This window comes from Citrus sinensis, chromosome 1, assembly GCF_022201045.2.
Source record: "Citrus sinensis cultivar Valencia sweet orange chromosome 1, DVS_A1.0, whole genome shotgun sequence".
Lineage (NCBI taxonomy): Eukaryota > Viridiplantae > Streptophyta > Magnoliopsida > Sapindales > Rutaceae > Citrus > Citrus sinensis.
This window is the reverse complement of record NC_068556.1, coordinates 17,988,408-18,006,048: the sequence shown is the minus strand read 5'-3', so window position 1 is coordinate 18,006,048 and position 17,641 is coordinate 17,988,408. Positions and strand designations below refer to the sequence as shown.

General features: G+C 34.7%; 1 protein-coding gene across 1 annotated transcript; it reads left to right on the top strand.

Moving 5' to 3' along the window:
* Positions 1-13,390: 13,390 nt before the first annotated feature.
* LOC127903663 (uncharacterized) lies at positions 13,391-14,257 on the top strand. Its single transcript, XM_052444028.1, has one exon. The coding sequence runs from the start codon at positions 13,391-13,393 to the stop codon at positions 14,255-14,257; it is 867 nt and encodes a 288-aa protein (XP_052299988.1).
* The last annotated feature ends 3,384 nt before the right edge of the window (positions 14,258-17,641 follow it).

The window sequence follows — 17,641 nt, the reverse complement described above, 5'->3', positions numbered from 1 at the left end:
CAAAAAACAAAAAAAACAAAAACAAAAACAAAAGTTGTTGTTTCAAAAGAATAAAAATAGGTGAAATCCACCTTGCAACTTCCAAAAAAAAAAAAAAAAAAAAAAATTCTCTGCATTTTTCTCAAACATACACTTTGTTTTCCTTATTTTCCTTCTTTGTTAGCCATGTCCCTAGCCTACGTTTCGTCCTAATAAAAGTCCTTCTTGATTTTAGGGAACTATAGTTTGAAGTAGAAGCTAGTTATATGGGCTAAAAAGATGTAGTGATGCATAATTAAAAAAAAAAAAAAAGATAAATAAAGTGGGTTGACTAACATTTTATTTGACTTGAGATCGTATTATTTCTAAGCTGAGGGCATATTTATTTCATCTTGGTGAGAGCATGTGATATCACTTCTTTATTATTTTCTCTCTCAATTACCATTCATTGGAGTGACTATTTTTATTGGGATTAATTTATTTGTGAGAGTGTCACTACTTCCAGTGAGATTTTGGGGTTTGACATGTCATTCTTGAGAGTAGCTAAAACAAAGTCTACTGGGCTAATTCATGTGGATGGTTGATGTGGGTGTGATGTTGCTTTAGACTGGAGATAATGCTTATACTTTTATTTGATTGCTATCATTAATCTGATGGAATAAATACGAGTGTTTCTATTAAAACAAAAAAAAAATTATTTTGAATTTGAATTTTGTTTTCGCTTTATTTGCTAGGGACTAGCAATAAGCTGGTTGGGGGGTGTGTTGAGTGTTAGAAAATGCATATTTATAAAGGAGAAAACCGTCATTTTACATTTCAAGTCTTACTAACAACCCTTACTTTTATGTATTTAACATTCTTATGATTTAATTACGTGTGTTTTATTTTAATTAAGTAATTTATGTATTTTAGGGGCATTATAGTCATTTCACAATAAAGGAGAGATCAGACGGCAAAACGGACATCACTTTTGAACTCAGGACGGTCGAAAACCTTAGGAGGAGCATAAAAGGAAAAATGGCACTATTCACATGTACGGTACTATTCACGTGTACGATACTGTATACGTTACTGTTCACGACACTGTTCACATAGACGGATGATGACGTGGCATTGACCGATGATGTGGCATTGACTGATGAGGTGTCACGATCCTGTTGGACTAAAATTCTTATGTACTGTTGATGGTGACGTGGCAGCATATCAGTGGACGAAAAATCTCGCGTACGGTGCATGCATCACACAGGATTATTTTCAACCAAACCGCGTTACTGTTCATCCGGGTCAAACCGCGTTACTGTTCAAAGTCGGGTCAAACCGTGTTACTGTTCATCCGCGTGGTCAAACCGTGGACTGTTGACTGATGACGTGGCGCAATCCTGAGCGTCCAAACTATTTTTAATCCGATGGCCATGATTTACTCCATGTATCTATAAAAAGGGGGCCTCCCCCCCCTAATTTGATATCTCTGAATCCATTTTTGGGATCCATTTTCTGTAATTCCCTCTCCATCTTGTATTTTCTTCGTATTTTAATAAATTTTCATTTTGCCCCTAGTTCAATTATGAGTGGCTAATTTTCTTTCAAGCTTGGGTTGAAGGTGAAGTCTCAACATGTGTCATGGGCTTAATTTGGTAAATTTATTTTCTCTTCCCCTCTAGTTTTTGTGGATGTTTTGACTTCTCGTCGACAAATAATACTAATCTTGTCTAGTACCGCCTTGGTTACACCGGCCCTCTAGTACAAGGTTATTATTATTTGGCACGATAAGCCCTTAGCACCATATTGATTAGAGCGTGGTTCATGAGGTGTGGATTCCCCCCTCATGATTTAATTGGCATTAATACGGATTATTTAGCCCATGATGCATGTTGATATGGATCCAGATACCCAAGTACGTCATTTCAATAGATCTTCGCTTCAATTTATTCTCGTCATTTCAATTCCAATTTCAGAATTTATTATCGCCATTTTAATTTAAGTTTTAGCATATTCCAAATCATTTCCACCAAAAAATCCAACCACTCATTTACAAAATTAATTCTATACACAATTAAAATCCACCTCCTCGTGGGATCGACACTCGTCACCATTAGTCTATACTACAATAGATTCGTGCGCTTGCGAGTACATTAAAATTTGCACAACAGATGTCACTACAAGAAAAAGGACCTATCATGACAGGGAAAAATTGTCATCGTATGGGGTGGATGACGGTTATCCTTACCGTCATTGTAGCCAGCGTCAAGAAAAGATGACAGATAAAACCACGTCACAAGTTGTGATAAATTTTACTTGTCATAATTATGTCATACAACTTAAAAGAGGGAAATTATTTTTTTATTTTATATTTTCATTATTTTAGAAAATGAATCACAGCCTTCAGATTTTCTTTCTGAAAAACAAGCCATCAACTTCAGATTGATCTCAATTACAAGAATACAGTTCAACAAGATAGATAATTAACCTCATAAATGATTTTTTTCTCTTTAAAAATGAAAATTAAAAAAAAAATTACGGGCTATGTAATTTCTTCCCACTAATTAATCGGCCACTTACTTCATTTAATCCTAAAGTAACATGCTTTCCTACAATGAGCCCAGATCCTGAAAAATCAAGAGTGAAATAGTAATATTGAAGGCAATAATATTATCAGAGCTTCACTGGCATCAGCCCTGCAACTACTGCCAAAGATCAAGATATACTGCTAATTAGTTTTCTGTAACTGGTGCTCAAGTGAATCATTTGTAGATAAAAAGCAATGAGGAGTGTTGAGTTCTTGAAATTATAATAAAGCTTACAATTCTTCTTCAAAGCATAAAGTTCCAAATTGTTACTAGGAAGAAATATGTGTAATGCCTTTGACATAATTTTACTCCATCCATTTCTTAAAATCACAAAAGGAAATTTCATTATTCATTTATTACTCAATTGGAAAATAATTTCAATGAGCCAAATTCATATAAAATATAAAATATAGATTTAAACTCTCACGATTCTTGAATTCCTGTAAGTTAACACAACTCAGTCCTTCAAAAAGCAAAGCAACAATATGTCAACTTAAATTGAACAATATGTGATAGATGTGTTGAAAACAGCAGTAGTGAGGAGGCAAAGATTGACCTTGAAGCCAAGCTGGCATGCCACCTAAGCCTCTGTAATCTGCAGCCAGCTGACATGGAAGATGAGTCAAGATTATTGAGGTGGCAGAACAGCTGTGCTGAAGAATATCAGCACATAAGCATGGAGCAGCTGAATCTTCTGGAATTCTAAAATGATTGGCTCATGCCTGCCATTCTGACAAATTTGTTTTGTGTGTAATATTCTTTATTAGCTGTCATTATTTTCTTGTCTCAATATATACTACACCTGCTCTGTAATACGATCATCGAGTATGCAATAATAAAGAAAAAGGAAACTTTGTCTTGTTCACTCTGCTAGCAACACCAAAGCAATTCTCTAGAATTTAAGTTGGTATCAGAGCCATCTTTTAGCTATGGCAAGCAGCAGTGACAATGAAACAAATGTTAATCCAACACAGGTTGATTCAAGTGATCAACCAGACGAATTGAACCAAAACACTGAGCCACAGAATCCAGGCCTTAATACCAGAAACACAGCACAAATAAGTGCATCACCAACCCAGCACATCACTAGCAACACCTATGTCTTCACTACTCCAATCAAACTCACTCAAAGCAACTTTATGCTCTGGAAATCACAAGTGATTTCTAGCATTCGAGCAAATGAGCTTGAGGGGTTTGTTAATGGCAGCCATGTCTGCCCTCCTAAGGTCTTCATGAGTCCAGGACCAAATCGAACCACCATAACCACACCTAACCCTGAATACCAGATTTGGAGGAAACAGGATCATATCCTACTGAGTTGGCTACTCTCTTCACTAAGTGAGGGAGTCCTAGGCACAGTGGTAGATTGTTCCACCTCCTGTGAGGTGTGGACAACTCTAGCCAACCAATTTGGTGCTAGAACAAGGGCAAGAATCCTATATCTTAGAACTCAAATTCAAACTACTAAAAAGGGTTCATCAACCATTCATGAATACTACTCAAAAATGAAAACTTTATTGAACTCACTTAGAGCTGCAGGGAATAACATGAATGATGATGATTTCATCATGTGTGTGCTTGCTGGGATGGGGCCTGAATATGACTCAGTAGTCACCAACATTAACTCAATGCAGGAGAGTCCCTCAATCTCAGAAGTGTATGGTATGCTTTTGAGTCAAGAAAACAGAACTGAGCAAAACTTGAGCTCAGGGAATATTGAAGCCAATTATGCTCAAATGAGGAATGGAAGAAGGAGCTGGAATAATAGTGAAAGAGCTGCCCATCAACAGCTGCCTAGAATTGTTTTTAAAAATCCTGGAAACAACCCCACAAACAACCAAACCAATCAAAACCCTCAAGACAAAGGGAAAGGAAAAGCAGTGGCTGATGACAATGGTTCTGATCCAAAAGGGCCATGCCAAATCTGTTGGAAAATGGGACACACAGCAGCTGAGTGTTGGCACAGGTTTAAGAAGAACTTTGTACCTCAGCCAAACAGAAGAAGAGAGCAGAGGGGTGCTTATGTTGCTGCAGCTGAAGGTCAAAGCAGTGGAGCCTGGTACCTTGACAGTGGTGCCACCAATCATGTGACTAACACTCTTGGAAATCTCAGCATCAACTCTAAATACCAAGGTAAAAATAAGCTAGCTGTTGGTAATGGTGAAAAGCTTTTAATTAGTCATATTGGATACTCTGCCTTGCCCACATATGATCCACACATGCATATTACCTTGACTGATATATTATATGTGCCTGACATAACCAAAAACCTGATTAGCATTTCTAAATTGCTGCATGACAATGATGTTGACGTTGAGTTTCAAAAATCTGTTTGTTTTATTAAGGACAAGAGACAAGGGAAAATTCTGGTGAAATGAGTGGCTAGAGATGGGCTATATGAGCTGATGCACTTACCTGCTATCCTGAGCAGGAACAAAAATCCTCATGCTGTTTTATTTTCTATTTTGTCAAATTCAGAGTCAATAAATAACAGTAGTTGTCCAGTGTCCATGTTGTCCTTCAATTCAAGTAATGAGTCAGTCAAAGTTAGTGTTGAGTCAAATATAGCTGATGAGTCAAGTAGCAACAATCTGCAAGTTGCTGAAGAAATTGATGTATGGCATTCCAGACTAGGACACCCTAGTACTTCAGTCCTGAAAAATACCTTGCCATCTTGTAATCAGCTCAAAATTAATAAAGATATTGTTCCTTCATTTTGCTCTGCATGTCAATATGGAAAGCAGTTAAAACAATCATTCAAAAGCACTGAAACCAAAACTAAGACAACCATTGAATTGATTCACACAGACCTTTGGGGACCAGCACCAATTCTGTCCACTCATGGACATAGATACTACATCTCCTTTGTTGATGACAAAACAAGATACACATGGCTCTTTCCTTTAGCAGCCAAGTCTCAAGCTCTTGAAACCTTCATTACCTTTAAAAATCAGATCGAAAAGCAGTCGAACTTAACAATCAAAGCACTACAAACAGACATGGGAAGAGAGTTCAAAGCCTTTGAACCATATTTGAAAAGAGAGGGAATAACACTAAGGCATTCATGTCCATACTTACATGAACAAAATGGCAAGGTTGAGAGAAAACACAGACACATTGTGGAGACTGGACTTGCCTTACTTGCCCAAGCCAAAATGCCCTTAAAATTTTGGCAAGAAGCTTTCAGCTATGCTACTTTCATTATTAACAGACTTGCTTCACCTGTGCTCAAGAACAAGACACCATTTGAATTATTATACTCTCTCAAACCAGATTATACACAAATTAAAATCTTTGGCTGTGAATGTTTTCCATTTCTTAGACCATACAACAGACACAAATTTGATTTTCATACCTCAAAATGCATCCTATTGGGGATCAACAGTGCTCACAAAGGTTATGTTTGTATGAACAATTTAGGAAGAATCTATATCTCAGCTAGTGTCAGATTCAATGAAAAATCCTTTCCTTTCGAAAATGATTCTAGCTTTAGGAAACAAGAGTCAGTAAAGGAGAGTGATTAAGTTGCTTTACTTGAGAAATTTCAGGTTGTGTCATTCTCTGTTAATAGTTCCCATGATCTTACACAAGTGGCAACAGCTCATAGCAACTCTCCAGACACTACTGGAAACACAGAATGCATCCCAAGTCCAATCCAGAATGAAATGCAACAGGTAAATGACATTGACACAATATCAGGTAGCTTTTCAACTTACAGTCCACCTCACATTACAAAAACAAACAACCAAAACCTTCCCACACAAAATGCCTTACCTTCACACCCCATGGTAACAAGATCCAAGGCTGGCATCTTCAAACCAAAGTTATACCAGGTTTCCAGTAAAACACAACCTTTCCTTCCCAAAAACACATTTGATGCCTTGAAAAATCCCAAGTGGAAAAGGGCAATGGAGGAAGAGTATCATGCATTGATGAAAAATAAAACCTGGACCTTAACACCAAACAATCAAAATTTCAAATTGATTGGAAATAAGTGGATCTACAAAGTAAAGGAAAACTCAGATGGCAGCATCAATAAGTATAAGGCCAGATTAGTTGCAAAGGGATTCTTGCAGACTCCAGGACTTGATTTCAATAAAACTTTCAGCCCTGTTGTTAAGGCTGCAACTATTAGAATCATCCTAACCATGGCTGTGAACAATGACTGGTTACTTAGGCAAGTGGACATAAACAATGCCTTCTTGAATGGTGACCTGACAGAGGCAGTATACATGCCACAGCCTGAAGGTTTTGAAGACAAGAACAGGCCAAGCTACATTTGCAAACTGGAAAAGGCTTTGTATGGATTGAGGCAAGCTCCGAGAGCATGGTTTGATAAACTAAAAGGTGCCTTGAGTTGTTGGGGATTCAAGAATTCCAAGAGTGACACATCTCTATTTTTCAGAAGAATTGAATCAAAGATAGTCATCATGCTCATATATGTAGATGATATCATAATCACTGGAAGTGACAGTCAAGGTATTGAGGAAGTCATTAAAGATCTAAATACATCTTTTGCTCTGAAGGATCTCGGAAATTTAAATTTCTTTCTTGGGATACAAGTTCAGAGGAGTCAAAACTCTCTTCTTCTCTCTCAAGTGAAATATATTCAAGACTTGTTGACCAAAACAGAGATGACAGACTGCAAAGGAATAGAGACACCCTTCAGCACTTCTGAGAAATTGAAGAAGGGTGTTGGGAATAGATTCCATGATCCTACACTCTATAGAAGCGTCATAGGAAGCCTGCAATATGCAGTGCTGACCAGGCTAGAGCTTGCTTTCTCAGTTAACAAGCTCAGCCAATTCATGTCTGATCCCAGACAGCCACATTGGGTGGCATGCAAAAGAGTGCTGAGGTATCTCAAAAACACAATGAATATGTGTTTAAGTTTCAAAAAATCTGAGCATTTGGATCTCATTGCCTACACAGATGCAGATTGGGCAACTGATCCAGATGACAGAAGATCCATAAGTGGATACTGTGTGTACTTGGGAGATAATCTAGTTGCTTGGAGCTCGAGAAAACAAGGCATGGTTGCAAGGTCAACAGCAGAGTCAGAATATAGAGCAATGGCTCTATGCAGCACTGAAATCACATGGATAAATTCTCTACTTGGTGAGTTGAAGATGGAAGTTGAAAATGTACCAATTATCCTATGTGACAGCACCAGTGCAGCAGCCATAGCAGCAAACCCAGTGTATCATTCTAGAACAAAACATTTTGAGATAGACCTTCACTTCCTCAGAGACAAAGTTACAAAAGGTGAATTGGAAATAAACTATATTGGCAGCAATGATCAAATTGCAGATGTGCTGACCAAGCCATTACCACACCACAAGTTTAGCTGTTTTAGAAGCAAACTCAAAGTCATTGACAAGACCTTGAGTTTGAGAGAGGGTGTTGAAAACAGCAGCAGTGAGGAGGCAAAGATTGACCTTGAAGCCAAGCTGGCATGCCACCTAAGCCTCTGTAATCTGCAGCCAGCTGACATGGAAGATGAGTCAAGATTATTGAGGTGGCAGAACAGCTGTGCTGAAGAATATCAGCACATAAGCATGGAGCAGCTGAATCTTCTGGAATTCTAAAATGATTGGCTCATGCCTGCCATTCTGACAAATTTGTTTTGTGTGTAATATTCTTTATTAGCTGTCATTATTTTCTTGTCTCAATATATACTACACCTGCTCTGTAATACGATCATCGAGTATGCAATAATAAAGAAAAAGGAAACTTTGTCTTGTTCACTCTGCTAGCAACACCAAAGCAATTCTCTAGAATTTAAGTAGATGAAGTGTACACCTAGACTAATCTTGAGCAAGATTAAATACAACACCTCATCAAGCTTTGCCATGAATTGTATCAGCTTTGCTTTACGAATGAACAAAATAAGCTTCATATTCCTTCGCTCCTCATAGATAGAAATGGACTGCAACAATTAAAGTGCCAAGATTCATTCACACTTTTTATCAAATACTTGGAGATCCCCAATTCGAAGATAGTGAACATACGGCTACATGCAAGTGATTTGTCACAGTCAAGAGCAAAACCTATGTCTGATTTTGTAGTTCTAAGCTTCGGTAATTTCAACGAATTAGTAAATTTAACCAATGAAAAAAAAAAGACTTTGCATCACAGTGAACGAATTTGAGAACTATCTATATATATAGTTCCATGCATCCACAAAAAAGTGAAAAAAAAATAGTTATTAGAAAAGCCCAAATGATAAACCAGCCTAGTTAATATCCTAACACCCATCACGATTAAATTGGCAAGGATATTTACAGCCAAAATGAATTTAATAATAAAACTATAACAATTAAATTCCAAAAAAAATGAATAAATTTTTAAAATTTCATAAATAAATAAACATAAAAGACTAATCAAATAGATCCAAATTTAACAAGAGCACACCTAGGATTTTCAACTTTTACATGTATAAGGTTCAAATTTGACAAGAACACATCTAGGATTTTCAAGATTTAGGTGTACAGGGTTCGAATTTGACAAGAACACATCTAGGGTTTCTAAGGGCCCGTTTGGTATTGTTTTTGAATTTGTATTTTTTGAGAATAAAAATAAAAATAAAAATAGTATTTAGCAGTTACTGTATTTCGAATTTAAGTATGCGTCTGGTATTATTTTTTGTATCTTGTATTTTAAAACTGAAAATAATAATATACGTTCGGTAGACAGAATTGAAAATGATAAAAATAGAGAATATACGTTCGCTAATACTTTTTTTTAAAAACAGTTTTTACTATTAAGCATTTACATCATATTTATAGTTATAAATAAAAAAAATCACAATTATCAAATTATTGGATTAAAAAATTATCAAATTACAGACAGTCTGAGATCATGGTGAGAACATTACCGAATAAATTGTACTAAAATTGCTACGAAAAAGAAGAAAAAAAAAGGGGCTAATAATGCTTCTCCATTAATACCAACAACACACCAATCAAGTCCGATAACATCGATATTTACAGCACATGAGTCATGACTCCCAACTGTTAAGTCTGTTACCAGAGACATGAATTTCTTCCTCACCCATTTTCATAAAATCTTCAACTTGTTTCTTTCCAACGAGTTTCAATTAAAATAATATGGAGAAAAAAGGAAAAAGCAGCAGCAAGTATAACTTGGTACGGGAGAGAAAGGAAGAAGATGAGAGAGTTAGAGATGAGATTTGACGACGACGGAGAGTGAGGAAGAAGATGAGAGGAAAAATTATATTTTAATTATGCTTTGGAAAACGCGTTGAAATATTGTTTCTTATTTTATTTTGTGGTTCGTTCTGCAGAAGGGCGGAAACGTGTATAACTTGTTTTGGATTTTATAAGTGTCTGTCAGATTTTGTTTTGTATGTTTTACAATTTATTTTTAAGACGTGACCCACCGAACAAGTTATACACTTCAATTTTAAAAACAAAAATGAAAATGAGGGCTGCGAAACGGTACCGAATAGGCCCTAAGTTTTACAAATCTAGGGTTCGAAATTGACAAGAACATTAAAATTGAAATGGAACACAACACTAGAAACATTATTTACCTGTATTGATCAAATGGTTGCGACAGTGGGCAAGTGAGGGTTCTCAATTAGGGTAAAATTCAATAGTAGCAGCACACGCGTTTGGTGGGTATTCCATATAGTTCTTGGTGATGGCCAAAATTGATAGTGAAATACAAGAGAACATCGGCAGTGGTTCAGTGCCCATGCAAGGATTTCAGGCGAGAAGGGCTTTGAGAGTGCCAACACTTTAGAAAAAAATACGATGGTTAAAACTAAAGAGGGTTTTGTTTTTATTTAGTTTTTATCCAAATGGTGTCGTTTCTTATTTTCTCTTTTAATCCAAACGAGACCGTTTATTCTTTATTTAATTTTTATTTATTTTAAAATTTTCAGTCAATCTTGTAAAATAAAATCAAAATAAAAAAGCTACTTGACGACCAAAATTTTATCACAAACTTGTCATTACTTTTTGATAGCCAAATAATTTATCACCAGTCTATCATAGATATTTGATAGATAAAATTCCTATCACAAGTATGTCGTAAATGCATGATAGAAAAAAAATCTATCATTGTAGCTCTGCAGATCAAAAACTGTCACACAGAGGACTGTCATAGTAGATCCTTTTTCTTGTAGTGTGTGCTTTCTCTCTCTCCCCTCCTCTCTTCTCTTCCCTTGGAGAGAGTTAAGAATTTTATGGCTGAGGAAAAAAAAGCAAAAGTTTAATAAAAAAAACTTTCTTCATTTAGGTCTTGTTTGAGATGAAGGTGTTGTACCTTTCAAGTTATAGCTGCTGTAGGAAAAAACTGTAATTATGAAACAAAAGTTAATAATATATAGTAAATATAAATTATTAAAAATATAATAGATTTTTTATCATACAAATAAAAAATCATATTAATATAGCTTCCAAGCTATAACAGTTAGTATTTACTAAATAATTTTAAGTCTTTTATGGACAAGATGTTGAATAATATCATAATTTTAGAATAGTTCTTCAAGAATATATACCAAAAGAAAATTTTCATTTTATATTCAATGCAATCCTTTAGGGCTATATTCTCAATTTTCTTTCATTGTATATTTTAACATCCAACCTCTAGGAATTTTAATATTTACACTTCAAGGTGAAAATTTTTAATTGAAGAATACAATTTGTGAAAATTAAACATATATAATTCAAAGTAAATCAAGTTTGTAAAATTATACTCTAAAAAAAAAAATCTAGTATTGAACGACGGATGTGATTTTGTTCAAACTGGATATATGGAGCACTTAGAGATGGTCAATGGGCCATGCCGGCCATCAAAGTAAGGCTCATGCGTGTTTGTGCCCATGCCGTGCCATGTCCACTATGTGTTTCGTGTCATGCTGTGCCGTGCCTAATTATTTTTGCTTAGGCTTTAGTGCGTGTGCCGTGCCTAAGAAAAAAAAACTAATAAGCTTTTTTCTTTTCTTTTTTAAATTTTTTTAAGAGCGCATGCCAAGTTGTTCACATATTTTTTTTCAAGTCTATATACTTGTTTTATATTTATACCTTTATTCAAATTCAATAGAATCAAAAATTCAAAACTAAAGTCCATATTCAATAATAATAAACTAATAATAGTAAGAGAACGTAATATCAATTACTAAATTTGACTTTATAGTATTAGGATTTTTTTAATACTGAACAACAACAATAATGATAATAATTTTTCTAAAGGATTAATTTAATTGTTAACTTGGATTTACATAGAGTCATAGATCATAGATCACAATAATATTAATGTATATATTATAAAATCATGATATTTATAATTTTATTCATTAAAATCATGATATCAATTATTTATTTAATAAATTATAAATATAAATCAATTATAGTTTTTTTAAAACTAAAAATTAAATGATTTTAAAAAATTCAATTTTCAATTTATTTGTAAAATCATAAAATTTTAAATTTACGTCCATTAAAAAATAAAACGTGCTTATTGTAGAAATTTTCATCGTGCCGTACTTTTAAGGCCAGCGTGCCTAAAATTCTAACCCCGGCCCGTGTCGTCCCGTGTGCCCCACCGAAACACGCCCGTGTCAGTCTGTGTTGTACAGACACATGCCGTGCTCGTGCTGTACCATGTGCCGTCCGGCCCATTGGCCATCTCTAGGGCACTGGAGCCTTCAGTTTATTTGACGGTTCTCTATTGCCTCTAGTGAAGATGTATCAAGCCTCTAGTAAAGATGCGGCCACGATATAATATTTTCTAACATTCAATTATCACCATGAAAAATAATTTTACATGCCATAACTAGTTAAAACAAATACAAGATCAGTAATGAAGATATTAAAATAAAACATATAAATATGCAAATAATGCCTTGTAAAGAAAGATAGAATACTTCCTCATATAGTTAGAGTCTCCTGTTGATAATGTGTTAAATTATTTATCAATTAAGAGCACAATAATATAGCAAGAGAAAGAGAAAAAGCAAATAAAAGACACAATGTTTAGAGATGAATTTTATTCAATCTCAAGTATAAGGAGATAAGCCCTCCTTATATAGTCTTATAACCATATAAATGAAGTGAATGATTAGTAAATAAGTACATTATTAGTCATAACCTCTTATGAGATAGTGAAAGATGTAAGTAAAAAAGAGTTGTTTGGTGGAGAGATGAAGAGTTACTTTGATGAACATCCACATAATTATGATTATTTCATAACAAATAATAATATTGTTATAAATTATATGTGTCTCTCTCACAATAACAATTTCTTTTTATTTTTCTATACATTATAATAGCTATATTTTTATATATTAATTAAATTAAATATGTATAATTTATCATTTTACTTTAAACAACTAAATTAACAATATCAAGCTAATAACTAAAATCATTAACTATTACTTAATATATATTTTTTTGAAAGGAACTATTATTTAATATTTTTTCTTTGAAAGGAACTATTATTTAATATTTGGTTAATAAGAATCATTCAATTAATATTAATTCTTTGAAATATTCATAATCCATCACATTTTATCTTTTCTTATCGAATACAATTTTTAAATTTTAAAAATAACATTTTCGTTTTCGTTTTCATTTTCAGAAAAATCCCAATTCCAATGAAAAACATTTTCTGGCAACAAAACAAACAGAAGGGAAATGCAAAGTTGAAAGTGTCAAAGATTTCCATCGGCTCTCTTCAAAAAAGTTGCACTGTGTTCTTTGTAATCTAAACAGTTTAGATTTCAATTTCAATATCTTCTTGGTCGTCTCTTTCCCGTTGCTCATTTTTCACCTTTTACAATCAAAAACACAAAAAATAAAAACAACAACAAAAAAATGGCATCACTGGCAACAAATTTCACAGCATTCCTCTTCCTCTTCCCAGTAGGCCTACGCCGTCTCCTTTTCTCCTCCTCTCTCTATCTCAAAAACCCTTCTCTTTACCGATCAAAACCTTGGTTTTTCTCTGACCAACGCTTCAAAAATCTTGATCTTTATTTCCTCATCATCTCTCTCCCCATTGCCTCTTTCAGCGAGTTCTTCTTCTTCCTGACCTTCTCCGGCCACCCAACTTACAAATATTCATTCTTTTCACAGTCATTTTCCCTTTTCATCTTCTGGGCACTCATTCTTGTCATTATTTTCCGTGAATGTTATGACACTTTCCTTGTTAACGAGAGTTTTGTTTACGTTCTTGCTGGGTTTTCCTTTCTCATTGAATATACAGTGATTGGTAAAGGGGTTGTGGGTCTTGGTGGAGTGGTTTATGATCTTTTATGTGATTTGACCCTTGTCTGTGCTTTTGCTTGCTTGGTTTTGGCAATTAGGCCTACTGCTTTCTTTGCTGAGTTTTTCTTGTCTTGTGGGTTGATCTTTAAAGGTTCTTGGTTGTTGCAAGCTGGGTTTTCTTTGTACACTGATGCTTTTGCATTTAAAGGGTGTCATAAGATTTCTTTATCTGTGGCCAAAGGAAATGTTGATGTTAAGTGTGATCTTCAGGAGGATGGTTTTAGGGGAATTTCATTGATCAATCTGTTGTTTGTTGTTCACGCAATGGGGGTGCTTTTTGGGAGCTTTGTGTTATTTGCATTCTTGTCAAGAAATAGGAATTCCAGGTATAGTGAGGCAAGTGGCCCGTTGCTAGCACAGCTTGAATCTGATAGCACGTTGACGCGCCCTGTTCCTGAATTTGAACTGGAATGATGTGTATTTATTTTTCATTGTGCTTGTACAAAGAATTGAGTTAATGAAAAATAGTTGTTCGTTCTTTCTCAAAAGTAGGCAGTTTTTTGTAGGCGTGAAGAGTTAGTTCTTTTTACAGTCCTCTGATTAAGTATTTTCCATCCACTGATGCTTATTGTACACGTGAGAATTATATAAAGATGGTGATAACTGATAACATGAACAATTTAGGAGCTCCTAGTTAATGCTTCTGCAGTTTCGCTTGCTTTGTCAAAGAATAGACCCAACAACAAACAATGGTTTTCTGCTTTCTCTAAAATATGATGACTGCTGTTACTGCATAGAGTAAGAAAAGAAGACCGTATTTACTGACTTCTCATTAACTATTTTCCATCAATGGATGCATATTGTTGATCATTAATTAAAATAACTGACCAATGCTGATATTGTAATTTGTTTTTTGGAACTAATTCATGTGGACTGAGTTGCTTATATATGCCTATATTTCAGTGGGTTTGTGCTTATCCAATTCTGCTAGAAAGTTCAGGATAAAAATGCAGTATGTCTTTCTTGTGTGATGTAATTTTGTGTATGATTCTATTAATGGTTTCCTTTAACACGTTTGCGTGCATATGCACACTTGAGAATTTTATGAAGATGGTGTTAACACGAACAAGTTAGAAGTTATCATTTAGTAACTTCATGGATAGCGGTAGTGCGGTTTTGGCTGCTTTGTCATAGAATAGACCCAACAACAAACAGTGATTCCCAGTCTTTGTGCTTTTTCTAAGATATGATTAATTATTTTTAAAGATATGTAAAGCTTTTACTAAATAGACGAGAAGAAGGCCGGTTTTCATGAACTTTTGTGTAATCTTTGGTCTTCTGTACTCTGATATGCATGATACACTATAGATGCGTGAATTACTGCACAAGAGAAGAAAGCAAAGTTTAAGAAGTTGTATGATGGTTTAGTGGGAGGATAAGAGAGTTCAAAATGATGTAGAGGATGTAATTTGTGTCTTTCTTCAAGTGCTCTTTGGAAGTTGTACTGATGCCGTGATTCATCTCATGTGTACGCAATGCTTTACTACAGGAAAGAAAAAGATGAGAGCTTTAATAAATTCTGAATATCTTGAAAAGTTGATGCTAGTGGACTAATTGACAAAGTACACCTCTGGGGTAACGTAATAACTGAATGACAAATCGACATATTTTAAACTTCGGAACTTTTTGCTTCATATGGTATGTAAATTACTCTAACTTTCATCATTGCTTTGTTTTGTTGTCTGAAGTTTAGTTTATAGCCCAGAAGTAGAGTAGCCAAGAATCATGAACAACTGATATCCTAATCTGGCCAGAGAACATGTCACTTATTCATATTATAATGTTGGAAGAAGTTGATCAGTTTTGGTCAAAATGTTATGTTTCTTGACTGGAACTTCCAGTTTAAATTGTCAGCTTCTGCCTGGATATTGAAGGTCCATATTCCCCAATCATCAGCTTTATTTTTCTGCTCCTATGGCTTGTTCATTTTAGAGAAAGAAAGAAGAGAAAAAGGTGGGCACTACTGATGACTGGTCCTAAGCTCCTGTGAAAGTTCACAGGAAATTATAAAATTTTTGAGAACAACCCTTATGTTTCCTTTGTATTGCCTTTTTGCAATCATTGCATAAGATATATCTGAAATCATATTTTATTGGTTAATTCTTTATTGCTTGGCTTAACCTATCACTCCGTGGTTTGTATATCAAGTAATAGATTTGTCAGAGCACAACAACGTCATGTGAAGCCAAAAGTAACTGTAAATTGCACCTTCAGTCAGAGCATGTCATTGTGAGCATACTTAAGCAACAGCACCTTTTAGAGGCAGATAATACTGCAAAACTTTGTGGGAATGGGAGTTCCTGATTGGTATCCTTATTCTTTATGAAGCCAGCTGGCAAGTGGCTTCATTTGTTTTTTGGTGCCATTTGTGAGATAAATATTTTCATGCTAGATTGTTGGGGAAGCGGTACCCAGATCGTAACTTTCACCATCCATGTCTTCTTATCTATTGCCAATTCATAGCTTCACTGCCTCACAAGTTACAATTTGACATATGTCTATTGATAAATCAGCTTACCTGCGTATAGATAATTATTTATCAAAAATGTGGTTGTTCTCCCTTGAAGTTTCAGTATTAGTTGGGGCCATCCTTCCAAAGGCAGGAAATTGGGAATGAGAACTGAAAGCTTGGCTGGGGAGGTGATGCCCCTCTGGTTCCTGTAGCTCCATTAATATATCACTGGTAGAACCAGAAATATTCATAGCTTTATTCTTGTTTTAACAGCCAGCAAGGTAGAGGTGAGGGATTCAGTTCGGAAATTTCCGGCAGTTTACTAGTAGTAGATAAGAACTCTGGTATGTTTCTTCTGGACATTCTAACACTACTTTATTATGTAGTTCTAGTTTAGTTTTATGAAGTTCTGTTCGGAAATGGCTACGGTTATCACACAAGGTACTAGACCAGTTCAACTTCTTATTTTTCTCATTTTTTGGGACGTAAACAGAGTAAAGATGCAAATAATTTTTTACATATTTAGGCTTCCATATTATTCTTGTCATATGCTAATATAATGGGCTTGATGGTTCTAATTGATGTATGGTCATCGTTGCAATCTTACCACATTGAAATAGAGTGAAGGTCCAAATGCGCTATTTTGACAGAGAATATATTTTCTTAACCCAACTGCTTTTGTTTTTGGGAATCGTAGACTGAAAAATGAACTTATAAATATTGAATTAATGAAGTATGCTGTTCAGACTTCTTTCCGTAAAACATAATTTAGTATAGTTTTTGTTATGAATGCTTCCTGTATCGTCTCAGCTGTTATTTGTATGAAATGAATGTATAACGAATAGTATCACATGATTTAATTAAATTTAGACTATGAGTAACTGCATGATTTAAAACCTCAAGATCATGTTTTAGGGTCGAAGAATAATATTTAATCTCTAACATACACATGCCTACACTTCAGGATACTCTGCTGTTATGAAGACCAGTGTGGCTAACATTTTTTATGTCCGAAGTAATGACAGGCTGTGATAGATTTATGGTGCATTTTGTAGTGCTATTGACATCATCAAAGTCCCTTATAAATAACCAAAAATACTTTTATATTTATTTTGTTATTTTGTGTTTATTTTATTATTTTTGATGAAATAGGTAAAAGTGCATTTAGATTAAACGTCAGTTGGAATGTGTTCTGGAGAATGGTTGCATGTCAAAAAATTGCTTTACAAAGTTTAATTAGTACTTTTTAGCTTTCCTTTTTGCTTTTGCAAAGCGAGTTTATTCAAAAGTATATTTTACAGAACCCTGAAAGGTGGTTTAGAAAACTGTTCTTCAGTATGTTGAAC

Bases quoted from the DNA above. Each gene is read 5' to 3' on its own strand.
- LOC127903663 (XM_052444028.1), top strand. From the start codon at position 13,391: ATGGCATCACTGGCAACAAATTTCACAGCATTCCTCTTCCTCTTCCCA.